This window comes from Lepidothrix coronata, unplaced genomic scaffold, assembly GCF_001604755.1.
Source record: "Lepidothrix coronata isolate B3197 unplaced genomic scaffold, Lepidothrix_coronata-1.0 Scaffold101, whole genome shotgun sequence".
Lineage (NCBI taxonomy): Eukaryota > Metazoa > Chordata > Aves > Passeriformes > Pipridae > Lepidothrix > Lepidothrix coronata.
In genome coordinates, this window is record NW_016690281.1 from 1,560,505 (window position 1) to 1,587,828 (window position 27,324).

At 54.4% G+C, this 27,324-nt stretch overlaps 3 protein-coding genes across 3 annotated transcripts in view; 1 reads left to right on the forward strand and 2 right to left on the reverse strand.

The window, feature by feature from the left end:
* MSLN (mesothelin) overlaps positions 1-13,672 on the forward strand; it is a 16,141-nt gene extending 2,469 nt beyond the window's left edge. The window contains exons 3-25 of the mRNA XM_017823062.1: positions 185-346; positions 543-745; positions 946-1,037; positions 1,678-1,808; positions 2,365-2,486; positions 2,881-3,052; positions 3,362-3,577; positions 3,884-4,054; positions 5,114-5,260; positions 5,388-5,437; positions 5,887-6,007; positions 6,251-6,336; positions 7,166-7,295; positions 7,397-7,587; positions 8,349-8,439; positions 8,892-9,003; positions 9,422-9,621; positions 9,988-10,134; positions 10,384-10,517; positions 11,190-11,317; positions 11,849-11,943; positions 12,568-12,757; positions 13,158-13,672. Of these exons, the coding sequence (XP_017678551.1) occupies positions 1,758-1,808; positions 2,365-2,486; positions 2,881-3,052; positions 3,362-3,577; positions 3,884-4,054; positions 5,114-5,260; positions 5,388-5,437; positions 5,887-6,007; positions 6,251-6,336; positions 7,166-7,295; positions 7,397-7,587; positions 8,349-8,439; positions 8,892-9,003; positions 9,422-9,621; positions 9,988-10,134; positions 10,384-10,517; positions 11,190-11,317; positions 11,849-11,943; positions 12,568-12,757; positions 13,158-13,252 (2,649 nt within the window). The 5' untranslated portion in view covers positions 185-346; positions 543-745; positions 946-1,037; positions 1,678-1,757 and the 3' untranslated portion in view covers positions 13,253-13,672. The remainder of the gene's footprint in view (positions 1-184; positions 347-542; positions 746-945; positions 1,038-1,677; positions 1,809-2,364; positions 2,487-2,880; positions 3,053-3,361; positions 3,578-3,883; positions 4,055-5,113; positions 5,261-5,387; positions 5,438-5,886; positions 6,008-6,250; positions 6,337-7,165; positions 7,296-7,396; positions 7,588-8,348; positions 8,440-8,891; positions 9,004-9,421; positions 9,622-9,987; positions 10,135-10,383; positions 10,518-11,189; positions 11,318-11,848; positions 11,944-12,567; positions 12,758-13,157) is intronic.
* Positions 13,673-14,678: 1,006 nt separating this feature from the next.
* On the reverse strand, positions 14,679-20,445 carry LOC108501300. Its single transcript, XM_017823039.1, is given in 12 exon segments — positions 14,679-14,761; positions 15,388-15,597; positions 15,848-16,799; positions 17,025-17,125; positions 17,286-17,419; positions 17,685-17,818; positions 17,980-18,135; positions 18,384-18,609; positions 19,157-19,222; positions 19,463-19,512; positions 19,956-19,987; positions 20,400-20,445. Coding segments are annotated over 12 exon segments (2,190 nt in total).
* Positions 20,446-23,302: 2,857 nt separating this feature from the next.
* Positions 23,303-27,324, reverse strand: RPUSD1 (RNA pseudouridylate synthase domain containing 1; the record flags this gene model as incomplete). The annotated part of the gene is made up of 6 exons (XM_017823040.1): positions 23,303-24,575; positions 25,633-25,886; positions 26,080-26,181; positions 26,262-26,364; positions 27,026-27,149; positions 27,242-27,324. Coding segments are annotated over 6 exons (828 nt in total), but the record flags the coding sequence as incomplete, so codon positions are not given.

Consider the following 27,324-nt stretch of genomic DNA (forward strand, 5'->3'; position numbering starts at 1 on the left):
CTTGCAGGGATGGGGCAGCCACAGCTTCTCTGGGCAACCTGAGCCAAGGCTTCCCCACCCTCCCAGGGAAGGGTTTCTTCCCAAATGCACACATGAGCCACCTGAAGGCCATTCCACACAGCAGCACCTCTAAACATGACCCACCTTTTATCACATTTATTTGCATTTCCCTTTTCTCTTTCAGAGAACTTGGCTCCAGGACCTCCAGGATGATTTCCTCATATCCTTATATTCTTGCCTTGCCTCCAAACCTGCCACTGCTGTGGATCCAGAATACTCTGTTCTGTTCTTTTCCAAATATGGTGCTGAGAAGCTTTTGGCCTCCCTGACCACGTTCAGCCAGCGGGTGGGTACCACAGAGCCAACTGTTTGCTCACCACTGGAAGGATTTGGTTAAAATTACCTTAGTTTTTACCTTATCTTAAAAAGAGCATCATTTCAACCAACAGATTTTGCTCATAATGTTCAGATTCACGTGGATTTATGCTGATGTTTGATTATTCACTGGAATTCCTGTGTTTCTCCTCACCTCTTGCTCTCAGTTTTCCCACGTGCCTCTGTCTCTGGAGTGGAGCCTGATCTTCATCAATGGGCTGTGGGAGAAGATACTGCAAGTGCCAGACATTGAGAGCCCTCCTGTTCTGTCTCAGTGGGTCCATGGGGGACTTCAGCCCTTCCTGGAGGAGCCCAAGGTCTTTGGTTGCCTCCATGGCAAAAATGTGTCCTGTGAGACCTTTCAGCTGCTGTAAGTGCTCCTGTCCCTGATGGCCCCGTGTGACCAGGGCAGTGTCACAGCACTGGGGCTGTGGGGAGGGGAAACCACACTGGGAGCTTTGATAAAGCTTTTTGGTTGATAAAATCAGTCCTCAGTAACAGCCTTCCTGTGAGAACCCAACCCTGACTGCATCAGTATCTGAGACGTCTGCCTTCCTTGTCCATCTGCAGAGTGGCTGCCCTGGATGGACTATACCCTGAGCTTCCAGAGGGAGAGCAGAGGAATCTTTACAGTGGGATCAAATATTATCTCACCCAGAATGGTAAATGATTTGATTTTCTCTAAGAAACCACAGATACTTTAAGCCCCCAGTGTGGGCTCTGCCATGGGCTCAGCTCTGTCACGGGGCTGAGGCTTCCCAGGGCTTTTTGTGAATCTCCCATAGGAACAGGCTGGGACTGTGACAGTGATAAGTGCTTTCAGGAATCATTTCCCTGCCTGAAGGCTTTATTAATCCAGGACTTTTATAAATCAGCACAGTCTGACTTGTGTCCCTCATGAATGGCATTTCCTGCTTTTGCTGGGACAGAACAGGGCAGGGGTTGGTTCTGAGAGCTGAAGAACTGAGCTCAGGAAGGGACCCGGGGAGGACACCCCTGGCCTAGGCAGTAGCTTAACATGCCCAAATTTAATGGCCTGCAAAAACCTTCTGGCAGATTTGTGGGGAGGAAGAAAGAGGCAGGTGCTGAAATATTTGGAGGGCTGTTAAAGAATGAGATATCTGTCCTGTCCCACGGGCACTTGGAGTCTGAACACATGGATTTGAGTGGAATGTGTGACCAGAGGCACTAAGGGAGCTCTGCTGAGTCCTCTGATGGACTGAATTCTGTTCCATGCTCAGAATCTCCCAAATCCACCCATTTCCTGATTTGGTGTCTGTTTTTCTACCTGTCTGACTGCAGAATCCAACCAGAAATGCTACAGTGAAGCCATTCCAGGCCTGAATTCCACTGCTTGGTTTAAAAACTTCCTTGGATCCTTTATGGAGGGTGCCACAGTTGAGGACCTGCAGCTTTTTGCTGACGAACCAACTGTAAGTGCAGCCTCCTGGTGCTGAGGAACCTCCAGTGGGCAAAACATGCCTAGGAGGGTCATAATCCTGCCCTGGGCAAAATTAGAATCCTAGAATGGTTTGGGTTGGAAGGACCTTAGAGCTCATCCCATTCCATCCCCTGCCATGGGCAGGGACACCTTTCACTAGCCCAGGTTGCTCCTGGCCCTGTCCAACCTGGCCTTGAATTTCCTGGAGTTGCTGCTGGTTGGAATATTTCTCTTGTTTATTTGTGCTGAACAGTCACTTCAGTTATGTTCCCCCCCACGGTGATCTCTTGTGATGAGAGGCACTTGCACAGAAGTTGGTTTCACGTGGGTAATTCTGCACAAAGCAAACTGGAGTCAGTAAGAGGAACAACCCCAAACTTGATCAAGGTCCCAGTGTATTACTTGAAAACAAAAATTAAACTTCCTCACAACACTAAAATCAGGTGAAAAAACACATATTGCTTGAAGTGAGGTTGGTTCAAATTGTCAGGATTAAAGTATCCATCTAAATTATTTTCCTTTTTTTTTTTTTTCTTTTTCACCCTCAGCTTCAAAAATTTGCCAGGGATCCAGTCAATATGGAGATGATCAGCAACCTCACCTTGCTCCGGGAAACAGCTCTGTACTACACCTTCCTGCTGACCTCTGCTCCTGCTTTTCCATTGTCAAGGTACAGGATCTGACAGGATCTGATCTCCTACATCATGGGAAATCAGATCCAGCAGCACGCAGTTGTGGTGCTGTGATTTAGCAAGATTTTGGGTGGTGGTTCTGATGTCTGCTTTCATTAAACCTTTAAAGCATTTTTCTCTTCCTCCAATGATTCCATTGCCTTTGCTCTTGGGGAGGGCCAGGTCCCAAGTTCTAAACCTTGGGAAGTGATCTCCATGCAGTGTCCTTGCAGGGTTTGTCAGGACACAGCAGTGCTTTCTGAACGGGAGCACCATCAGTTAAAATGAGGCAGGGGAAAGGTGCCCCAGAAAGGAGCATCCTCTGGAAAAAGGGGATGACAGAGCCCCTGTCTCTGGGAATTGCAGCCTCTCCCCCTTGTGTCCCCCCTGCAGCCTCCCAGACAGGTTTCTTTGCTCCCTGAGCCCCTCAGCAGTGACCAACCTGAGCAGGGACGACGCGCTGAGCTTGGCCCAGAGGATCGGGGAGAGCTGCCCCTGGATCCCGGCAGGCAGAGGGATTCCTGGAGAGAGAGCTCCCTCCTCCCTGCCGGCACAGGAGCTGCAGGTAACCTATCCCCTGCCCGGCCCCCGGGCTTCATTCACCTGCACAAACCCAGCAGGGCTGAGGGTTTGTGCCTCCTCTGTCACCTCCTGTACCTCCTCTGCCACCTCCTCCAGGGCATTTTGCTTTTTTTGTCCTGGTGTCTGGCTGGGGTTTCATCATCCCACAATTTCAGTGGGTGGAGATGGTCCATCAACAGCCTTCAGCATAAAAATTGGAGGCAGAAGTGCAGTGATTTAAGGCATCCAAAGGCTGGAGGTTCCCCTCACTGCTCCCCTGACTCTTCTTTCTGTCCCCGTGGGACCCTTGCAGGTCACATCCTCCCTGCTGAGGAAGATTGAGGATTTCTCTCCCGAAATCCTGCGTGCCCTGGGCCAGGCTGCAGTGGGACTGTCTGTGTCCAGCATCCAGAACAGCATCAGTGAGCAGGACCTTGAAGCAGCTCTTCCTGCCCTGGGGGAAGTTCGTGGCTGGAGTGCTGAGCAGTCCAGTGCTATTGTGGACAAACTGCTCTGCTCTGGCTATCAGGTACCAGGACCAGGGCCACAAATTCAGGAGGAATTTCTCCATGGAGAGGGTGGTCAAGCATTGGAAGGGCTGCCCAGGGAGGTGGTGGAGTCCCCATCCCTGGAGGTGTCCAAGGAAGGACTGAATGTGGCACTCAGTGCTCTGGGCTGGGGGACAAGGTGGGGATGGGGCACAGGGGGGGACTCCAGGTGATCCTGGAGGTCTTTTCCAACCTCAGTGATTCCGGGATTCTGTGAGGTGCAGCTCACACCTGGTGCTGCCAGCAGGTGATGTCTGGCCCTCATGTCCTTGTGCATTCCTTTGCAGCTCCGGGATGGGCAGAGCCTGGCACAGCTGGGCAGTTTGGTGGGAGGCCTCAACAGCAGCACGGTCTGGAGTCTGTCCCCAGAGGTGCTCCTGGAGGCCATCAAGGTGCCTGAGTTTGCCCAGCAAATGGAGCCCCTTCCCCCTGCTCTGAAAAGGACCTTTGTGGAAAAGGTGACGTGGTTTTTCCTCTTCAGGTGTCACAAATGAGCAAAGCTCCAGGAGTCCCAGCTGGGAGCACTGCTTACCTGGGGCCAGGTGGGACACACCCCTGCCCCCCCAGCAGCATTCCATGGGGGTGCCACTGCCAAACAGGATCAAATCCCTGTCACTCTGCCTGTGGAGATGTCCTGGGCCACCAGCCAGGGTGTCCTGCTGAGCCTCTTGGGGATGAGGGCACAAGAGACTTGTTTTATGGGGTGGTCCCAGCAACTCCTCCCCAGTGACTTGAAAAGATGCTCTCGGGGAAAGAATGTAAAGGGAGCAGAATTCATTAAAACTGTACTTGATCTCAGAGGTCTTTTCCAACCTAAATGATTCTATGATTCTAATACTGACATCATTTGGAGTAAGACTGTGTGAGAAGTGAAGGTGACTTCAAAAGTCCCCTTTTAGGGTTGACTGATCCCTCAGCAATTCACTATTTCATTCCTTCATGTGACTGTGTAGGACTTGGACACCTCTTTGCCTGTTTTCTTGCTGTATTTTGAGCCTTCCAGTTGTACATGTAGTTTTTAAGTTTGTTTTCCATCCTCCTCCTGGTAGGAAAGACTCTGATTTGTGTTTGGGACCAGAGGCTCTGCCTCTGGTTCCCTGTTCTGGAGCAGCTCCATTATTGGAAGGAATGTTATTAGGGAAAGGTTAGGTGTTATAAGGGCTATAATGTCTCATCCACCACAGGATCTGCAACGTTCCTTCAGCATCCTGGGACACTGTGTCAGTAGAGAGGGAAGAGATGTCCCTCCTTCATGGCCTGTTCAATATTTTTAGGGCATAAAGCCAGGAGGTGGGCAGCTGATAGGAGACAGAATTGTTCCCATTCATCAGGACCCCAGGAATTACCTCGAAGCAGCTCTTCTAGTTTGACAGAATGTGTCAAATATTTCAGGGAATATTTCAGTGTTAGGCCTCTGTGAACTGCCCAGATGCTCAGCAGGGGAACTGGTCTGACTTTCCCAGTTCTCTTTTAGCCACAGTGTTTGACTGATATGTTTTGTTGGGTTATTTTTAAAGATTTCCTCCAGTGTTGCCCACCCTGCTGACCTGGTGAAATACATCCCTGATGCTCTGGCCAGTTACATCCCCAAATCCTTGCTTGTTTTTGGGGAAGAGAAGCCCAGTGTGCAGGATCTCAACAGTAAGCCATGGACCCCAGAACAGGTACTGGGGGACTGTGTCCCCTCACCCCTCCCTGGACTTGCAGAGCCTCGAGTCTGCTCTGCAAATCTGCCCAAAAATAGAGATGTTTCTGCTGGAAAACCTTTGACCCTCTGGCTTTGCTCCCCAGGCTGCCATGTTTTTCAGTGATGTGGTAAAGGCAGAGCCTGACTTCAGCAGGTACCAATTTCCTTCTCTCCTTCCCTTTTCCATGTTTGTTTTGATGGCAATTTCCACGTTTCCACGGGGGCTTGTGGCACATCCACCGTATTGAATCTGTAGGAACAGATGGGGATATAATGCAAACCCAAACACAGACATGGAGCATTGGGATTTCCCGGGGTCTCAGCTGCAAAATGTAACCATGAGCCACAATTTCTTTCTAAAGTTATGCCTCTGGCTCAGGCTGCACCTGGAATCTTGCTCCAGATGGCCCCTGTGGAGGGCATTTCTAACCAGGGAATGTGCCAGCCTTCCACAGTGCAATTCCAGGGATTCATTAGTGGGGCTGATGTGGCTTTTGTCATATCTCAGATGAAAAATTATGAAAAGTTATTTATAGTGTCGTGCTCTGAACTCACCTCCCCTGAAGTCCTTGCCCTTCTGATTTCCCTCCTGTCCATGTCCAGGCTCTCCCAGTCTGTGCTCCAAGGTTTCACCTGTGCAGCTGCCAAAGATGTGGAAGCAGGAAGATTTCGGGAACTGGCCAAAGTCATGAGGAGCAAGAAAGTCAGGCTGGGAGAAGACCAGGTAGTTCCCTTATTTCCAAGTGCCATGTTTGATGTTGTCCTGAAGGTACAATGAGGATTGTTCAACACTCTGAGCTTAAGGGACTAGAACAGGGATGTGTCAGGGGAGGTTTAGGTTGGATGTCAGGAAAAGGTTCATCCCTATTTTCTTTCTTTGGAAAAGGATAAAATCTTGCTTTTGTTTTATTTTTTGTTATGTTCCATGCTGGTTCTTTCTCTGATGCCTTCTCTGGTGTCCTCCCAGCTGAGTTGCTTATTGAGGATGGTGACACTGCATGGGATTCCCGAGGATTTGGACAGTTATCCTAAAGACCTGTTGCTGTTTTTAAGGTAACTGTGATACAGTTTTCATGCAGTTGCCTTGGTGGGAAATAGAGGGATTAGTTTATAATCAGGATGGTTTGATTAGTTTGATTTATATTTCAGACTTTTCAGGCCTTCTTATGGGGAATCAAAAATCGGATTGCAGAAAGCTGAAGGAGGGCAGGTTTAGATGGGATACTGGGAAGAAATTCCCTCCTGTGAGGGTGGGGAGGCCCTGGCACAGGTTGCCCAGAGAAGCTGTGGCTGCCCCTGGATCCCTGGAAGTGTCCAAGGCCAGGTTGGACGGGGTTGGGAGCAACATGGGATAGTGGAAGGTGTCCCTGCTCATGGCAGGGGGCGGGATGGGCTGGGCCTCAAGGTCCCTTCCAACCCAAACCATTCCAGGATTCTATGAAAGCTTTCAAAAGGGTTTTAAGGTCTTTCAGATTTAACCATCCAGCATATTAATATAAACACCTTGAAGCAATTTCTGGCTATGTAACCACATGGATATATCTGGATATGAAACCAGTATCAAACCTGAGTACTGTCAGGCCTCCCTGAATGTGCTTCCCCCTCACAACAGCAAAGAAAACAGGCACTGGAGTGGATTTCCTTGTCCCAGTATCTTCCCACTGTGCTTCTGTGTCCAGATCTGGAACAGTTTTAGGCTGTGTCCCAAAATAGATTCCTTAAGGTGAACATTAATTTGGGAAGAACACGGACTAGGATTTTTCAGAGAACAACTGCAGGGAGTTTAGTCTGCAGATGTGGAAGATGTTTGGTTGAGCACCCTCAAACCTGACCAACTGCTCCACATCATTCCCTAGAATTCATGGAGTGTTTGTCTTTCCAGTCCTTCAGACTATGCAGCCACTGGAAGCTGCAGCCAATACTTCAATAACATCGGGGAAGCAAATCTTGATGTTCTGCCAAGAGAGTCCCCTCAGAGGAAACAGCTTCTCCTGGAGGCTCTGGCATGTCTGGTACGTGGGCAGGGACAGGTCTGCAGGAGGGTTGGGGTCCAGGAATGCCCCTCCCCTGTGCCAGCCAGGCCTGGACATGCCTCTGTCTTGTGTTATTCCAGAAAATCCCTGGCACACAAATAAATGAGGAAGATGCTGAGATCCTGGGCCGCCTGGTCTGTGACCTGGGGGGGGAATACATCAGGAATTCGGGGGGGATTTTGCTGAAGGACCTAAGCCAGTGTGAATCTTTCCTGTCTGACCAAGAAGAGGCCATTAGGGATGTCATCAGCAGTGGGAACACCACATTCGGGTATGAAATGTTCTTCTGGATGTCAATAAACACTTCCCTTAATCAAACCCAATTTTCTGTTAAGACCTGAGTGAGCTCCAGCCAACAAGCCTGATCCAAAAACCCAAATAATTTATTGCTTTTGAGCCTTTTACTTTAATTTATTTGAACTTCTTTCAGCTGAAAGGCTTGGGTGAAATTCTACTGAAAAATAAATTTGTCGCTTCTGTGTCTCTCTTGCTCTGGTTATAAAAGCTTTTCCTCTGGTCTATTTTTCATTAACCAAACTTCTCTGACTGTCCTGGTGAACACAGGTGAGTTCAAGCTGTTTGTCAGCCCCAGACTTTCAGGAAACATTCTGCTTCTACCTGCTTGATAAATCCCTGGCTGATTCCAACAGAGGGAGACAAATATTTCCCTCCCTCTTATCAGGTGCCCTGAGATCTTGGCACTGAGTTGGGTGATATGAGCAATAGAAATTCTTTGGGTTTCATGCCTGTGAAAAGCAGGTATCAGTTAAATGCCATTTGCCCTGATTCATGTCACTGTCACCTGTCCTGCCCTGCTGGAAGGAAGTTTGGTGTAACAGGAAGGGATCAAGGTGTCTTAGGATTTAAATCTTGTGCTTTCTTGACGTCAGGTGTTACAGGGGCTTAATCCTGGCAGCTTTTAAGGTGTGGTTTTGTTTGTTTGTTTGTTTGTTTTTTTTTTTTTTGTTGTTGTTTTTTTTTTTTTGTTCTGCTCTTCCTTGAAAGCTGATCCCAGCTTGCTTTTGTCTGCAGGCCTCCTGCAGCCTGGTCAGCCTTCACCCTGAGGGACCTCTCGGGGCTCATCCCTGTTTTTGATCACAACATCTTACAGGAGATCCCCAAGGTGGGTTTTCAGACAGGGAAGCACTCCTGGCTCTTAGAGTGTGGGAGGAATATGCTGGGGGTTGTTCAGTCGTGTGCTTTTCAGTAGTTTCCTCTTTTAAAAGAGGTCTGGTGCCAAAGGGGATGATGGTCTGGGAGAAGTGAGGGCTGATGGAGTTGACAGCCTGGAACTGCAGATCCAGCTCTCTGTCAACCCCTTCCTGTCACTGCGGGGAGAGCACCAGAGAGGGAAAACAGCAGTAAAATACACCCAGTACCTCGTGAGGAGGTAAAATCACTCGTGGGGGGGTGGGATATGTGGAGTGCAAGCTTTAAAAATTTACCTTTTTCGCTCACCAAGGAGGGATCTGCAGGTGTGCTGCCCAGGGCACCTCGACAGGGACCTTCCAGGGGGTTGTGCTGGAGGTGCCCCCAGGGCTGCACCATCCCCCTGATGGAACGTTTTCCTTGCAGAATTCTCTGACCCTTTGGCTGAAGAACTTTGCCCGGGATTCCCCCCTGTCCAGGGAGGAGTTGGCCACCGTCGTGGGGGAGCTCCTGCCCACCCGGCACAGGCGGGCCGATGGTATGGCAGCTCCCTGGGTCCAGAAGGGCAGCATTCCCACCGGGATCAGGGTTGTCCTAGTGTTGTGGGTGTCCCTAAATGTGTATGGAGCACTTGGGGGGCAGGTCAGCCGTGAGGAGGGTGGGACCCTGGTTGCACACCTGTCCATCCCCAGCAAGGGGGCATCTCCATGAAGAACTTCTCCATGGAAAGGGTGGTCAGGCCTTGGAAGGGGCTGCCCAGGGAGGTTTGGAGTCCCCATCCCTGGAGGTGTCCCAGGAAGGCCTGGCTGTGGCACTGAGTGCTCTGGGCTGGGGGACAAGGTGGGGGGATGGGGCACAGGGGGGACTCCATAGGCTAGGAGGGCTTTTCCAACCTTAATGATTCTTGGATTCAAAGCTTAAAGCCAAAGGATTCAAGCCAGAGCTGCTTGCTCCAGCAGGTTGTGACATGGAGATAACGGAGGAGATGCTGAGCACTGACCTGATGCCCGCCTACTACAGCCCCCAGGAGCTCCGGACCTGCCTCAGGAACATGTCCCTGGAGAACCAGGTCTTCCTGGAGAACCACCTCTCCCAGGTCCTCACCTACCCCTTCAGTGTGGAGCAACTGCAAGTGCTGAAGGACTACCTGGATGAGGTAATGCCAGCCCAAAGAATGGCAAATGTCACAAATCTCACCCTGAGATTGCTCAGGGACTTGTCCAGTTAAACTTAGTACCTCCAAGGACGGGGGCTCCATCATCTCTCGGGTCTCCTCTCCCAGTGTTTGACCACTTCACTGTGAAAATATCTATTTCTTAATATCTAACCAGAGTTTTCTTTGCCTGTTGGGCCTTGGCCTTCACTGTGCACCTCTGAGAGGAACGTGGCTCCACCCTCCCTACCATCTCCTATTAAATAGTTGAAGGCAGCAATAAAATCCTCACCTAATCTTCTCTTCTTCAGACTAAAAATCCGGGTCCCTCAGCCCCACTTTGTAGCAATAACAGTGGTGTTTCCACAGAGGTATCCTGATGGTTATCCCAAAAGCCTCCTCTCCAAGCTGGGTCCCCTCACCTCTCTCATCACCCTTGAGGAGATTTCCACATGGAAGATGAGCTCAGCTGATGCCCTGGCTGCCTTCCTGAGAAATCAGCCCTCAGATCTCCTGGTAGGGACTCGGCTTTGCTTTCCTACTGATGTTTCCTTCCTGGTTTGGGAGCTGCTGGTTTAGGATTAGGGCTTGAAGATGGTTGAAGCATCCTTGGTCTCCCGGGGTTGGGTGGCCCATCCTTGAGGGCCAAACGGGCAGAGTTGAAATGATCTCGGTTTATTTTTGCAATTATTGCATGTTCTCCTTTGGGGGGTGAAAACACGAATCCTGATTCGATGCCATTAATCAAATTAAACGTGTTTCCAGGCCTCAGCAGTGATCAAACGTTATGTTGAGCTGGGCAATGCCCTGAATGCCACTGCCCTGGATGCCATCGGGACCAGATACGTGTGCCTGCTGAACACCACGGAGGTGCAGGCCATAGAGCCCAGCAGCCTCAAGTGAGTCACAAATTGGGATGTTCTTGGTTCCTTGGAAAACCACTTTCCCATCAACAAGTGCAATTTCTTTTTTTTTTTTTTTTCTTCTCTGCTCAGTGAAAGGAAATTTGGGAAGGAACTCAGTACCTGCTCTCTGTCCAGGTTTAAAACCTGCTGGTCTCTGTCCTGCCAGGAAGGGCTCAGATTTGCAGTTAAACTCTCTTTATGGCAACTCAAAAGATAATTAATTAAGTTTAATTTCATAAATCACTGAATCGTTGAGTTTGGAAAAGACCACTGAGATCATCAAGTCCAACCATCAACCAGCACCACCATGTTCACCACTAAACCATGTCCTCAAGTGCCACACCTGTGCCACTTTCTTGGACACTTCCAGTTTAAATTCCTTTGAAAGACTGGTAAATGAAATTAATTAATTACAGCTTTGCAAACACAGAAACTTACTGTTCACCATCAGAACCTTCCTAACTTTGAAGACAAATTCTTCTGAGCAGGAAACTGAGCCATTATTTTGCCGTCTCAGCTTCTCTCTACACATCTTCTGTCTGCTGGGAAGAGGGGGTTACCTGTGCTGTGCAGAGAATCCCAGAGATACACTCAGGAGAGGTGAAAATTTATACAGGTTGAGGATAATAAAAGCTTTTTCCACCCTAAATCTTTGTTTTTCTGCAGACTGGTGTCTCTGAATCCTTCAGCCTGTTCACAACAGACCAAAGACCTCTTGTATGAGAAAGCCAAAGAAGCTTTCTATCCCCAGCACGTCTTTCCTGCTTACTACGAGCTGATTTTACCTTATCTGGGTATGTAAAAACCAGTATGTTATGGGGGAAGAGGGGTCTCAGCCATGAGCTGAATGGGTATCAAAATCCATCACAGTTTTGGGAATTTTCAAAGCCACGTTGTTCAAAGTTTGCCTTTCCAACCTGTAGATGGCATAAAATACTGTTGAAAGATTCTGTACCTGACTTAAAGTTGCCCAAATCAATTGTCAGACTATCACAGGGAAAATCAGACTCTCTCCCAGCCCTTTTCCATGGCACAAACCAGACTTTCTTTTTCCCTCTTAAGCTAAGAATTTATTCCCAGCCTGAGTAAACTCTTCCCACCCCTCTGTCTGTTGTCTGGCATTGCCACAGATTGGTTTAATTCCCAACACACCGATAAGTCCCAGCAAAAAAGGAGTAGCATCCACATATTTTGCAGCTGGGACTCTGGTAGGAGCCCCATTCCTAATAAATTTTAGAGCCATCATTGTAGCTCCAGCTTGTGCAGATACAAGCACAGCTCACTTGGGGTCTTCCACGCTCTGATCTTCTTCTTTTTGGTCCCAGGGGGGGCTCCAGGTGAAGATCTCAAGGCTCTGAGCCAGGCCAACGTGAACATGAACATGAGCACTTTTGTGAGTTTAAGAAGAGATGCTTTGATGGTGAGTTGGAGTTGGACCTCGGAATTGTTGGATTCCTGGTGTTCGTGTTTTGCTGAGTAGTTGGGTTTGGTTGCCTTGTCCACTGATGGAAATCAGGAGTCATTCCATCAAACCCAGAATGATGCTGGACTGGTAGAAAGTGGAGAACTGGCCCGAAGCTTCTTAAAAAGTCTTATTTGGAGTCCTAGATGGAAGCTGAGCCAGCTGAGTTCCTCCAGAGCAGGCTCATAGTGCTGGTGACAGGAGCAGGGGACTGGTGTCCACTAGACCACCATCACAGCTGTGTGACAGATCTTCTAACCACACTCTTGGCAGTAATGCCATCAATTTTGGGAGAAATCCCAGTGATTTGGGCAGGGACTGGGGCTCCCAGTTGAGTTTAGGAGACTTGTCATCAGAGGACAACAGAAGTAGCCTTTGAGGAACCATCGTGTTCATTCCCTGACCCTGAGGGAAGATTGTCCTGAGGGGAACCATGGCAGGAATTTGTCTTCCTTGCTCTTCCCACTTCTGCCAATAGGAACCTCACCATTTCCTTGGCCAGAGGTGTCATTTTCTTGGCCAGATGTGTAATTTCCATTCCTACATTTCCACCCCTAACTCCTGCTCTGGGATTCCTCCTAGAGCCTGACACCCCGTGAGGTTCAGGGCTTGCTGGGGATCAACCTCCCAGACCTGGCCAAGTGGCAGTACAGGTCTCCTGTCCGGGAGTGGATCCGGGTACAGCAACAATCCCAGCTGGACCAGCTGCACATCGGGCTCACGGGGGGAACACAGGAAGGCTACATCAACCTCATCACTCCCAAATTCCCAGGTGAGTGTTTTCAGGACCTCTGAAGGCTGGGTTGGGTTTTAAATACTTGTTTTGGGGTTACAACAAGGAGAAAAACTGGGGCAGCAAGTTCAGCTCTGCTGAGGAGCCTGAAGTCCTGTAATCCCACTGGGAGCATCCTCACTGGCTGAACATCCCAGCTGAGTGAGCGCTCCCAGGGCCTCCTCCTCTGTGGTGTGCTGGATTTGGGCTTAGAATCATGGAATCACAGAATGGTTTGGGTAGAAAGGGACCTTCTAGTTCCAAACCCCCAAACTTGACTCGGTGGGGCTGTGAGAGAAGCCAAGGTAATCCCTGGATGGGGCATGAGGAGATGTTCTCCCCACGGAGGAGCAGCTCAGTCGCTGGTTCCTTTGCACTAATGCCCCTCTTTGTCCTCCAGCACCATCCTCAGCCCCTCTGGGTGCCATGGCCATGGCACTGCACCTCCTGCCTGCCCTGCTCCTCACTTTCCTCATGATGTCCATCCTGTCCTGACCATCTTCTCTCCAGAGGAAGCAAGACCAGGGGTTGGTTCCATCCTGTGACCTGCTCTGAGGCCTGTGGGCACCTCCAGCCTGGGGCTGAGGGGTGCCCAGAGCACCAGGCAACTGGGATCAGCCCAGGAATCACTTCTAGGTACTTTTGTCTTTCAAATCACTCGGAAAAACCCAGTTGTGTCTGAAGGGAAGATTCCAGACTCTTCAGAGCAGGACCTTTGCCTTTGGTAGAGCCCAAGTCCAGGTCAGCCCCAACCATAACACTGCAACCCAAACCACCTGCATGTTTTACTGGGGGGTTTAAGGTTAAAAATGACATTTCCCAGAGCCTGATCTCGTGACACTGCCAAGACCTCAGAGTGGAAGGGAAGTTTGCTGGCTGACTGTAAATAAATCATGGAATTAAGTAAAAAAATGCTAAAGCAAAGTTGCTGTTGTCTGCTCTTCCTTCAGGCTGCCCAAATTGAGTGGGCAGAGCCCCCAGACCTGCCTGTTACTTTTCCTTGGTGTTGATTATTCAACACTTCAGAGCTGAGGGTGTTTGCAGCTTCCTCAGGGGGAGGGGAAAAAACTTTATAGGTTTTAAACAATTTGTTCCCCCACTTATTGGGAATTTCTGTCCAAAAAATGCCTCAGTACAACCTGTATCCAGCCCCTGACAATCCCCTTTCCCCCAGGGAGGAGAACCTGGAGGAGAAAGAGGGATATAGATATAGATATATAGATATATAAAATAATCTTTGCTGTCATTGCTTTACAGAATGAGAGCAGGAGAGCCTGGTCTGCCCTTCAGTGCAAACTTTAGATCTAAGCTAGAAAAAGTACAATACTAAGCACTAAACACCTCAAAGATTAGGAAAACACTAGTTGATTGATGGTTTATTGTATAGCATTGCACCAGTAATCAAGATAAATTATCTTCAGTGAATCATCCCATGAGAGTCTTCGTGGGGTTTGAACAGATCTGGATCAAAAAGCAGTTCGTGAAATGAGTAAATGCAATTTTGGGGATCTCTCAGCTGCATTGCTGGGCTGTGTTCTGCTTCTTTTGCAGTGGCCAGTGACTCCAATCCCTGAGTTGTCCCACTGTTTCACAGATCCCAGTGGGATTCCTTAGAAGGAAAGCCCCTGGTAGAGGTGGGCCTGGTGTTATTGCCCTGTCAGAGCACTCAGCACTGCTGGTACTACATGGAGTAAACTGCTAGTAAGTACCCGTGGGGCTTCTTTGGGCTGAAAAATACCAGTTCTCCTTTCACTGCCCAGCCTCAAAAATAATAATCCCGTTCTGTGCTGGTATCAAACGGAGGAGTTCTCTTCCTTTCCCAGGTTTCTGCTTTTCCAGCAGGGAATTTCCCAGCACCATTGTGTTGCAGGGTGGTGGAGATGAAGGAGGGATGGGGTGGGTGTGGTGCTGAGGGGGGGGCTCAGAGCAGCCCCTGCAGCAGCAAGGTCCCCACGGTGACAGCCAGCACGTGGATGAGGCAGGAGGACAGTCTGGGTCCTGAGTCTGGGGGGAGAACACAAATAATGGGATTATCCAGGTGCAGGGCATGTGTGAGATGAGAGGGCAGTGGAATTCAGGTATCCCAGGGGGTCCCATGTGTCAGGACAGCACTTCTCAGCCCCCTGGGACCTTGCCTGTACCTTCTCCTCAGACACTGGCCTGCCCCAGGTGTGACTGTCCCCAGGCTGAGCCTTCCTGACTCACCAGCACAAGACAGGAGTGAATCCCCAGGGTCATTAAAGCCACAGGGGCAGCTCTGCCAGAGCAAAGGAGCTCAGACTTTAGTGCTTGCACTCAGGAACACCATGCCCAGCTAAAACAGGGAAGGCCAAACCCAGGTGGAGAGCAGCCCAGGGATTAGCAGGAGTGGGATTCCTCCAGGATTTCTCCAGGATTATTCCAGCTTTCTGCAGTGCTGGGGGGGCTTGGAGACACCTCAGGGTGCTCCTGGGCAGACCTGAGAGCTCGCAGGACCTGAGGGCAGCTCTGGGGGCTGCACAGACACGTCACTGCCCGTGAAGCCAGGACTGAATCCAGCAGGAATGAGGTGGATCATCTGCTTACTGCTGAAGACCTCGGCCTCACCATCATTCCTAAGCCTTTCCTGACTCGGAACATTCCCACCTTACCAGGCTTGGGCTGCAGGTTGATGTGTCCGTTGGATGGTGGTTGTGGTGACTCCGGCACAGCTCCAGGGGTTGGTTTGGTGGTCTCACTGCTGGTGGTGGTGGAGGAAGGGCTGGGGAATCCTGGGGGGCCACTGGTCTGGCAGGGCACTGTGGTGGTCTTGGGCGTGGAGGAGATGATGCTCTTTTGGGTGGAGATGGTGGAGCTGGGAACTGGGGTGGGCTTGTGGGGAGGGGGGCTTGTGGCTGGGGCAGTGGGAGCAGAGGTGGAGATTAGGGATGGAGGTGACAGTGGTGTGGATGGCAGTGGAAGCAGAGGTGGGATTAGGGACAGGGGTGCTGGCAGCACTGTGGGTGCTGGGGATGACAGTGCTGTGGATGGCAGTGGGAGCAGAGGTGGGATTAGGGACGGGGGTGGCAGTGGGAGCAGAGGTGGGATTAGGAACAGGGGTGCTGGCAGCACTGTGGGTGCCGGGGATGACAGTGCTGTGGGTGGCAGGAGCAGGGTGGGTGGTCCCCCCGGGTGCTGGGGTGTTCACGGGCACCAGAGGGGAGCTGGTGCTGTGGATGGTACCAATTGGGTCAGTGCCAACACTGGTGCTGGTGGTGGCCCTGGAGGTGACAGCAGGGACTGGGACGGAGCTGGGAGAGGTGGTGTTGGGGTTGACAGGGGCCAGGGTGGTGGGGAGGAGGGGGACAGGAGACGGGGTGGCCTTATTTGTGGTGGGAGACTGGTGGGTGGAGCACGGGGGGGCGATGGAGGTGGTCAGAGTGGGATGGGCAGTGGAGCTGGCAGTGGAGGTGGCAGTGGAAGTGGCAGGGGGACTCTCAGTGGAGGGGGGACTGTTGTTTAGGGGGGTTGGGCTGAGAGCACTCGGGGTGGGGGTCTGGAGGGTGACTGTACTTGACTGGGTGGTCGGGGGGGTGGTAGTGGCAATAGGGGTGGGGACAGTGGGGAGGGTGGTGGGCACAGGGACAGTGCCAGTGGAGGTGGCACTGACTGGAGTGGTGGGATGAGGAGGGGTGGAGACGGTGGGGAGGGTGATGGAAGTGGGGACAGTGGCTCTGGAGGTGACACTGGCTGGGGTAGTGGAGTAAGGAGGGGTCGGGACAGTGGCTGTGGGGGTGACAATATCTGGGGTGGTGGGGCAAGGACAGGTGGGGACAGTTGGGAGGGTGGTGGGCACAGGGCTGGTGGCTGTGGAGGTGACAGTGGCTGTGGTGGGGGGGGCAGCAGGCGTGGTTGCCCCCGTGGGGTCCTCCATCCCTCCCTGCAGGTCGATTCCCAGGACACGGTCCAGCTCCCTCTGGAACTGTCTCTCCACCCAGCCCATCACCAAGGGCTCGTTCTCAGCTTTCTTCAGCTTGGGGAGGTTTTTCCCAAGCAAATTTTTCACGTCCATGACACTGAGTTTCTGCAACACACACACACACAACACCCCCTTCGTTCATCCTCCCCGCCGGCATCACCCCGAAATGCTTTTCTAGTGGGGCTGCAGAGCAAGGAAAAACTTCCAAAGGAAACTTTACACAGGTAAAAAAGTGGAGAATTGGTGATTTGATGGGCCTCAGGCCTCGGACCCCATGCTCAGCCCTGGGCCAGCCCTGCCCTGCAGAGGGGAGAGGGGCAGGGGCTGTACCTGCAGTTCCTCGGGATTTAGGGACAGGAAGGTGTCCATATCCATATCTATGGCCACGCCAGCATTGGCCAAGTCTTTCAGGTCCTCTGCTGGAGCTCCACCTTAAAGAGAGGTGGTACCTGGACGTGTACAAACCATCCCAACTCCTCTGGGGAGCCTTTGGAGGCTGCCAGACCTGTCCTAGCATGGCCAAACCTCCCTGGATGAGGAAGAGACAGCGAGCCTCGTGGTGGGATGGAGGGGGAAGGAGGAAGCACCTACCCAGGTATGGCCGGAGCCGGCAGTAATACGTGCTGGGGGTGTCGGCCAGGTCAGCAAAGGCCTCCCAAGCCTTCCCGTAGAGCAGCTCCTTCTTGGCTTGGGAGCAGGCAGAAATGTTTAACTGCCCAGCAGTCCTGGAAGGGAAGGTCACAGCTCAGAGAGGGGCAGCACCCCAACCCACAGCCCAAGTGTTCTGTTGGCCGGGGGAGCTGTGTGGGGCGTCCCCACTCACGGTGCCGGGGCTCTGGCAGGAGCTGGGAGTGGGAGCAGCCATCCCACCCTGCTGCCTGGGAGTGGGCAGAGCCAAAACAGAGCTGGGGGGCTTCCATCCCAGCACCCCCTTCCCCACAGTCCCAGGACCCTCACAGGACTGCCCAGCGCCCCTCAGAAGAGCCTCACCTGATTGCTTGGGCGGGGATTTGCTCCATCTGCTCCTCCCGAAGGTTGCACAGACGTCTGCCCCCGATGGCCTGGAGCAGGGGCCCGGTCAAGGTGCCCCCCAGGGTCAGGTACCTGCTGAGCAGCTGCTGCACCTGCGGAGCACAGGGCACGTGGTGGGACACAGGGCGGGCAGGAAGATGCTCCTGTTAAAGGTGTGCTGCCAAACACACCTTTGCCCCAAGCTGGGCTGGGGCATGGGCTGGCCCAGTTTGGGTTCCCCAGCACTCATGTCCTGCTGCCATCATGGACTTACCTGGGAATCATCCCAGCACCCTCCCGAGGGTTCAAGCAGGGCTGCCAGTGTGTCACTGGACGTCACTGACCACTGACTGATCTCCTCCTCCGAGTACCAGCAGGCCAGCGGTCCCAGGCGCCTCAGCTGCTCCTCCGGGATCCCCGATGGGTAAGCCTGTGGGGCCAGGCCAGGGGGGCAGAAACCAGGGTGAGGGAAGGGAAAATAGGGCAGGAATGGGTGCAGAGGACTCGCTCGGGCACCTTCATCTCCACATCCACTGATGCCCTCCATCCCCACATCCACTGATGCCCTCCATCCCCACATCCATTGATGCCCGTTCCCACAGCAGCTCCTGCCCATCCCGGGCTGTGCCCATCCTGCTGAGGGGCTGCTGGGACCTCCTGCCCTATGTCACCCCTTACCTGGTCCACCTTTTCTTTCATGACCTTGGAGTACTTCACGGGGAATGGGACATCCAGCAGAGCCTCCAGGTTTTCAATTAAGACATCGTTGCTCAGGCACAGGTTGAACTCCTCAGGGGTGTAATCCAGCAATAACTCGGGGTTCATGGTGATGGTGGTGGAGGTGATGGGCTCAGAGGGGCAGCCTGTGGGTGAGGAGTTGTGTCAGGCAGATGGTGTGTCCCCCCTTCCCACCTGGCCCTGGTCCTGCCACGGGGCTCAGAGCCCCTTGGAAGAGCCCTGGGGCATGAACAGGGAATCACAATAACATGGCTTGAGCCACTGCGGATCCTCCTCCCATCCTCTGGGCCCCCAGCCCATGAAGCCTGATTTGCTTTCATTCCTTAAAGTTCACAAGGATGTTTTTGCAGCCCATTTGCACTTTGTCCTGTTAAAAGCAACTACAAACTCTCCAGGCCACCTACATGAGCATCCTCTGATCTGGCAGCATCCTCCACTTGGTGCTGACCCTGCCTGGGGAATATCCCACCCTGTCCCACTGCTTCCCAGCTGCTGCTGCCATACTCCTGCTCCCAGGTAAGAGCAACCCCCCCAGTGTTCTGTAAGGTCCTTTCCCCACCTCCCCAGTTACTTTATGGGAATCCCATAGCTTTCTGCCCAGTCCTGTGTCTCCCCACTCCTGGCAGCACCCAGATGCCCACCAGCACAGGGGCATTTTCATATCCCCCCCCCGCCCCCCTGAGAGCTCTAAACTGGTCTGGACTGGCCAACACTCACGGTCCGTGCTCCGCTTCAGCCTGGGATGAGATGAAGCTGCTCGGGGGAGGTTCCTGCTGTACCTGAGTCAGCCCCATAAAGGAAAGGGAATTCTTGGTGTGTTTGTGCTCCAGGAGGAGCCAAAGCAACCGGAATCCCTGCCCGGGCACAGGCACGGAACCGGCTGTGCGAGGCTGTAAATCCTCCCCAGCCCAGGGACCCGTCACAGCAGCCGGGAGTGGATGTGGGGAGCAATCAAACACACACCGGCCCCACTGCCCAGACCCCCCAAAACCCAGAGCCCTGGCTGGGGCTGAACTTACCCAGGGTGCTGCTCTGCGGTGGACAGGACAGCTCCAATGACCAGGGCAGCCTGGGGACAGGATGGGGGATGCTCAGCCCAGGCAAGGAGTGGGAAGAAGGGATTTTAGATGCAGGGAATGGGATCTGACCTGGCTGAAGGCTGCCCTGGTGACATGTGGGGACAAAAGCCACCACAGCCACTCTCAGGAGAGGGGACCCTTCAGTGGGTCTGTCCCTGTTTCCCCAGAGCCAGCAGAGCTGGGAGCCCATCAGGGTGCCAGCCCTTGGTTTGGGAGCAGGGCAGGGAAGCTGCTGGGCAGTGGGTGAGTGAGGGGTGGGATGGGACAGGGACAGGCCATGGGCTGCCCAGGGCAACAGCAGGCAGGTGACAGCTGTGCCTCCCTGCAGCTGAGGGATGGAGGAACCACGGCAGCTCCAGCACCTCCAGCACCAGCTGAGAAGTTTGGGAAAGCTCTGGAGCGTTTGGAGCCAGCAGAGACAGGGGAGACTCACCACTGCAGCTTTCACCAGGTTTGTGGAGACACCTGCAAGGAAGCGGGAGCAGGTTAGGAAACATCCATGGATGTATGTACAGGTGGTCAGGGGATGTTCCACAGCTGCTCCAGGTTTAAAGTCTGGGAAGAGCCTTTTCTTTGGCAATTTAATGATGTTCACTTAAACCTCTGTGCAGAGAGCAGCCCCCAGCCCAGGCACCCCGGGGTCCCTCTGGGTGGGTTTGGAAGGCAAAAAGGGAGAAATCTGTCCCTGGAAATCTGTCTCTGTCCTTGGGAAAAATCTCCCACTGCCTGTGGATGCTGAGGGGAGACGGAGGCAGGGGGCAGGGAGTGCCGAAGCCGAGCAGGATGAGGATGAGGAGCAGCACGGGCTGGAGCATCCCTGGCGCTGGGGGTGGATGGGGGTCCCAAAGCAGCTTTAGGGACACGAGGTGTCACTCACGGAGGCAGAGGGCGATGGCAGCCGGGGCTGGGGCTGCCCACACCATGGTGCTGGGGCTGGGGCTCCGCCCTCGGCGCCGGTCCGGAGGGTCGTGTCCGACACTTGGGGTTGTTGGAGGGTGCTGGGGGTCCTGCAGCCGATTCTCTCACCCAGCAATGGGGCTGGAGCCGTGTCCCACACTCAGGGTCAGTGCTTGGGGATGGTGCTTGGGAATCCTGCAGCTGATTCTCTCACCCAACACCGGGGCTGGAGCCGTGTCCCACCCCTGGGGTTCTTCTCCCTGCAGCCGATTCTCTCACCCAGTGCTGAGGTTGGAGCTGTGGGATCAGGGTGGGTCAGTGTGCCCACCCGTGCCCTGTGCTGCCTGCACAGACCCCCCACAGCCAAGGGAGAGATTTAAAATCCTATATAACGGAAAACAGGATTTAATTCTCCACCCATCATTAAAGAAACTCCACAATAACTCCCCTGACACCCAGTGCCCTGCTCCTGTCTGTGCCCTGCAGGGACGGGGTCCCCCTCCATCCCCTATATCCACATGGGACTGGAAGAAATCCAGTGTAGCCCAGGGGAGGAGCCCCAGCAGGTGTTTCCCTCCCGCTGTTCCCCACTCCACACCTCTCACCTGGATTCCCCTACGATAGAAAATCCATCCCTGCTCCCAAAATCCCCCCTCTGAGCCCAGTGCTGCCCACAGTTATCTCCGTTCGAACTCAACGCAAGTTCAATGCAAGGAATTTTCCCCCTGAGGCTCATTTTGTTCCCCAAATCCCACCGTGGCCGTGCCGAGCCGTTCTCCTCCTCTCCGTCCGGGGGGATCTGGCTCCGTGGCGAGGTCTCAGCCGGGCAGGTCCTCTCCCCCCGCGGGGCCGGGGATGGGCAGCGCCGGCAGCGCTCGGCACTTATCTGTGCGGGGTGGGGATGTTGCTCCCGACAGGGGTGTGACGGGGCAGTTTCTCAACAGTGTTTTGTCAGGCTCCTTCCCTTCTCCCCGGTTTTGGTTTTTTTTTCTTGGGTTTTTTTTTTTTTTTTCCTTGTAAAGGAAACTTAGAACTTCTGGTTCAGCTGAAGCCAAAATGAATCCAGAGGGAGTTAAATCCTCCGGGCTTGGTGATTTCTGTGCTCCTGAGGGAGATAAAGGTGCTCCCAGGGAGTGGAAAACTTTTTGAGCTGTTCAGGGGTTTATTTTCCAGGGCAACTGAGGTGCAGAACAGACGAGTGTTCAGTGATGGGCTCAGCACGCTCTGGGAGCTGCTTCCCTCCCGTCCATCCTTTTTCCATTAACCATGGACAATCCCATTCCCTCTTTTACAGCTTTCTCCCTGATCATGCTCTGAAATGCCATCCAGCATGTGCCATGAAGGAGACCAAAAAGAAAGGAAACAAACCCTTGCTGAGGCTGTGGGATGACAGCCTGGAGGAGCCTGATGCCGTGAGCACAAACGTTATCTGAGCGTTTATCCCGGGAAAAGGGAAGGGCCAGAGCAGCTGGAGTGGGTGGCTGGGCTGGCAGCAAGGCTGCAGCCCCTTCTCAGAGAGATTTGGGGGTACCAGACTTCTCCGAGGGTCCCTGGAGCTTCTGGCACAGTGCCAAGGGGGGGTTGTCACACTCCCCCCCTCCCCCAGTGCTCCCAGTTGTGTCCTGTCCCCAGCCCCGGCCCCCAACCGGTCCTGCAGCCCCGGGGCTCGGCCGCCGCCCGCGGGTGTTGCTGGTTTCTATTTTGGAAGGATTTACTGTAAAAATAGCTCCTGTTGCAGTGGTAAAATTACAGAAACTTGTTTGCTATGAGGATGCTGGTGGGACACGGCCCCTGCCCCGGGCTGGCTGGGCAGGGGTGGCTGGAGCAGGAGGGCAGGGACACACTGGAGCTCCTTTGCAGGTCACCAAGTCCACTGTGTCCCTACAGAGCTTAAAACTGACCCTGAAACACCCTCAGGAGCTGACACAGGAGGGTCCACCCCGAACTTGAATGTGCCAAGAACATCTGCCCAAGTCCCTTCCTTGGGACCTCAGCAGGTTGTTTGTAGGCTCTGACTGCAGGACGAGTGAGGAGCATCGACAGAGTCCCAGAATGGTTTGTGTTGGAAGGCACCTTAAGCCCATCCAGTCCCATCCCCTCCCATGTACAGGGACACCTTCCACTAGCCCAGGTTGCTCCAAGCCCTGTCCAACCTGGCCTGGGACGCTCCCAGGGATGGGGCAGCCACAGCTTCTCTGGGCAACCTGTGCAAGGGCCTCCCCACCCTCACAGGGAAGGATTCCTTCCCAATATCCCATCTAACCCTGCCCTCTGGCAGTGGGAAGCCATTCCCCCTTGTTCTGTTCCTCCATCCCTTGTCCCAGGTCTCTCTCCAGCTCTCCTGGAGCCCCTTCGGGCACTGAAGGGGGTTCTCAGGTCTCCCTGGAGCCTTCTCTTCTCCAGGTGAACACCTCCAGCTCTCCCAGCCTGGCTCCAGGGCAGAGGGGCTCCAGCCCTGGGAGCATCCAATCATCAGGAGTGACAGCAGCTTTCCCTGGGCACCCCCTAAACCCTGCCAGCCCCAGGGCTGCTCCCCACCTCCTTGCCAGGGAAAGACACAGTGTTCCCAAATTAGGAGCTTTTCTTGTCTGCCTGGGACAATCCCAGCTGGCAGGGACGGGCAGGGGACAGGATGTGGCACCGACATCTGCCCCAGCTGCCTCCACCATCCTCGGCCACCTCTGTTCCTAAACCCGGGAGGGCTCTGGGGTCGCTCATCCCGGTGGTTTTGGCCGGGAATTCCAGCAGGGGGAGGATGGACCCCGCGGTGCGGTGCTCACACAGCAGGTTGGCCGGGCTGGAGCCCCGGGGCCGGTCCCGTCGGGCCGGTCCGGGCTCATTCCTGGAAGCCCCCGGAGCCGCGTTGGATTGAGAGACAGGGGGCGAAGGGCAGAGACACGTTTAATACAGTGAGAGGCAACAACACGGGTACTGCCAAGTGCACAGAACATCACAACACACACCCCAGCACCGGGGGATTCGCAGCCAACGCCCTGTGGCAGTGCCGGCAGAGAGGAGGGAGCAGGAAGGGATGCCAGGAAGGGCACCTGGAAAACACTCTCTGCAGGGTAAGGAAAACACCTATTTATCTCTGGTCTCTGTGGTGTTGGTTATAAGTGCAGCACACGAAGGCTGATGGGTGCTGGGGAGGGGGCTCCTCCACACAGCCCCCAGCAGGGATGGTCCATCAGCGTCCCCACATCCCACCCCAGTGCTCCACCCCATCCCGGATGTTCCCAGTGGGAAGGGCAGGCTGTGTCCCACCCGTGACATGTAAATCTCCCCTGGCACTTTTCAGCACCTCCCGTGCACGTCACCCCCCTTCATTCTTTGGCAAACAGGTTCATGAGGGTAATTTACAGCTCCGGGACCTGCCCGCGGCTGCCTCTCCCTTCCCGGCCACTCCTGGGACATGGGATGGGCAGGGAGGGGGCTTGGGAGGAAGGAGATGGGTCTCCCGCTCCTCCAACCCACCCTGAGCCCAGGGCTGGCACCTCAGAGCCATCCCCACCAAGACACAAAAGCACAGTGAACTTGCACCCAGGGACACAAGGGATGGGTGATGCAATTCCCCCCGGGATTTCAGTGACCTGCAGGGTATGTTCACCCACAGGGAGAGAGCTGTGACATTTTATTCCCCCTCAGAGTGGGAATGTCAGTTGTGTGAAACCCCTGTCAGGTGCATTTTCCATGGGATGGGGCTGGTGGGGTGACAACAACTCTGGGCACACACTGATGTGCCGACGCCCCCGGGATGGGGATGTGTGTGCAGTGGGCTCCAGCCCCTCTGTCCCTCCCCAGCTGTCCTGTTCTCCTCATTTCCAAATGTCCTCCAAGGGCTGGAGAGGACGAGCAGGGTGGAAAAGGGAAAGCAAAGCAGGATGACCAGCAAAGCAAGGGCACTTCCAGAGAAACTCTTCTTGGAATCTTGCAAAGCTGAGCGCCAGCGGAGCTGAGCCACCACATCAGTCTTTTTTTCAGCTTCATCCATTTCCTACTGCTCCAGAGCCTTCCCAAACTGTCCACCCAAAGGACCTTCCTCTGGCACCCTCTGGAAACCTGCCAGCCAGGAGCCACACTGTGGGACCACGAGCCACACCGTGGGATCAAGCCAGGACTTGTCCAGGTGAGCAGCAAGGGGCTCGTGTCCTCTGACCTGTCTCAGCAGGGGTTACACCCACACCCAGGATAAAAGCAGGAAAGGCAATGCCAGTAGAAGGAATAATAAAATCCATTAAAAAAGCTTTGGGCTGCTGGCTCTCCGACCACAGAAATACTAAAAATACCTCATTTCTGAGACCACCCGTATTTTACAACCCCTAAAAGACTAGATTCTTCCCCTAGAAAATTGAAAAAGGTTTAAAATCCGTTTGTATCAACCCTCTCACCTTCACCAAACCTTTAAAAACCCCGTGGGAGGGCTGAAGGAGGAGGGGAGTGCGGGGCAGGGATGGGCAGCACTTTGGTGCCAGGCAGGGACCTCTCCTGTGCCCATCCCAGCACATCTCTGTGGGCCAAACACCGGGAGCAACCCAAAACTGGGGGGCTGTTGGTGCCCCCAGCCTCTGCTCCAGCCCCCCCAATGTCCCACCTCCCACACGTGTGCCAGTGAGTGCAGCAGCTGGAGTGAAGGCAATGGGAACGGGGGACACGGACACCGAAGCTGCTCGTGGCATGTCCTCCCCTCCCTGTGCTGGGCTGCACTTCAGCATCCAAGCACGGAGGGTTTGTGGGAATGTCATGGCAAAGGCAGTGTCTGTGCTGCCCCGGCTGGGCCCGAGCCCCAGGGCAGGGATGGGAAGCTTTGGGGTCACTCTAAGCTGGTGTGTGACACTGACTCTGCTGCTGAGGCCTGGAACTGGGGAAGGGGCATCCCGTGGCCAGCTGGATGATGGACATTAAAAAGCAAACCCACCCTAACCGCTGATCAGTGTGCCTAATCCAGCCCCGTGAGCGAGGGAAGCCTTGGCATACAGGAGGGGCAGGCGTGGAGTCAGCGCTGGGCTCCGAGGGGACCCACTGGGACAAAGATGGAGCTGGAAACGCTGGGACGTGGCTCGTGCTCACTCCAGAGCCCACTCTGCCAACCACTGCTGGCACCGCGCCCGCTGCTCCTCCGGCTCCGCGCTCCCGGCTTCGCTCCGGGGCTGCTCCTCCTCCGCACCACCACCCACGGCCTCCTGGCCCTGCTGCTCCTGCTCCTCCTGCGTCACCTTGTCCTTGAGCTCCTGGATGGTGTCCTCCAGCCGGCGGGTGACGCGCTGGGGCTCCCAGTTGCCGTCCATGGCGGGGACGAAGGGGTCGGGCGCGCACACCTCGATGAGCTCCCCGCGCGCGGGGATGCGCAGGTAGTAGGCGTGGAGCATCATCCTGTAGGGGCTGCTGTCCTGGCCCAGGCTGTACGTGAAGTCCCCCACGATGGGGTGACCGACAGCACTGCAGTGAACCCGCAGCTGGTGAGTCCGCCCTGGGGAGAGCAGGAGTGGAGGGATCATGGACAGGTTATCCCTGAATCCCTCCTTCACCGCGTGAGGTGACAACGCACCAGGTAACACTTGTCCCCCCTGAGCCCGGCAGTTCTCGGCTTCTCTCATCCCCTTTCCAGGCTCTGCTTCCACGTCAGAGCCCCCCGGAGCTGCAGCCCGGACCCCAACCCCCACCTGTCAGAGGCTGCAGCAGCACTTTGGTCACAGGGTCTCCGCTGTAGGATCCGTGCTCCAGCACGATCAGCTCCGACTGGCAAGGCTTGGGATTTTCACAGCCTGCAACAAGATCCAAAGGGGGTTTGTCATCCCCCGGCGAGGCTCAAGGGGTCTGGGCAGTGCAGGGAAGGGGGGCTCACCCTCTGTCCCGTCGATGCACATCATGTGGGTCCTGCCCTCCGTGGTGTTCTTCCCGATGGCATAGCGGATCGTCATCCGGCTCTGGCTGACGTGGCCCCTCACCTGGGGGCAGAAAGGGGGTTTGAAACTGAGCCCTGGCACGTGCTCCTCACCAACCCCCCAGTGCCAGGAATCGTGGAATCACAGAACGGGAAAGGTTGGGAGAGTCCACAGTGGGGACGCCCAGTCCACCCTCCCTGCTCCAGCAGGGTTTTCCTAGAGCATGTGGCACAGAATTGTGTCCAGATGGATGCAAGAAGCAGACCAAGCTGCAATTCATAGAATTACAGAGTCCTGGAATGGTTTGGGTTGGAAGGGACCTTAAAGCCCATGCAGTTCCAGTTCCAACCCATTGGCAGGAACATCTTCCACTTGACCAGGTTGCTCCAAGCTCCATCCAACCTGGCCTTGGACAATTCCAGGGGCAGCTGCAACATGTGCCAGAACCTCACCACCCTCACGGGGGAAATTCCTTCCCAATATCCCATCTAACCCCGCCCCCTGTCAGTGGGAAGCCATTCCCCCTTGTTCTGTTCCTCCATCCCTTGTCCCAAGTCCCTCTCCAGCTCTCCTGGAGTCCCTTTTAGGCACTGGAAGGGGCTCTCAGGTCTCCTTGGAGCATTCCCTTCTCCAGGCTGAACCCCAGCTCCCTCAGCCACCCAGCAGAGGTGCTCAGCCCACCCAGAAGGGCAGCCCCGAGCAGGCCCTGGCAGGCTGGGCTCACCAGGGCGAGGTAGGCTTTGGTCACCAGCCGCTCCTTGAAACACTTGTAGGCACTTCCCGCTGCTGCCTTGTTGAGAGCGACACACAGGGCCCCGCTGGTGGAGAAATCCAGCTGGTGGCAGAACCTGGGGAGGAGACAGGGGTGCAGGAACATCCTGGGGAACTTGTGGGTGCCCCCAGCCGAGGGCACAGCCCAGAAGGGTGCCTGGCCACTCACCTGAAGCCGTAGTAGGTGTCGGGGTCGGCGAGCTCGGGGAAGCGGTGCCGGAGCTGGCTCTGCAGGGTCAGTGTCTCGTACCA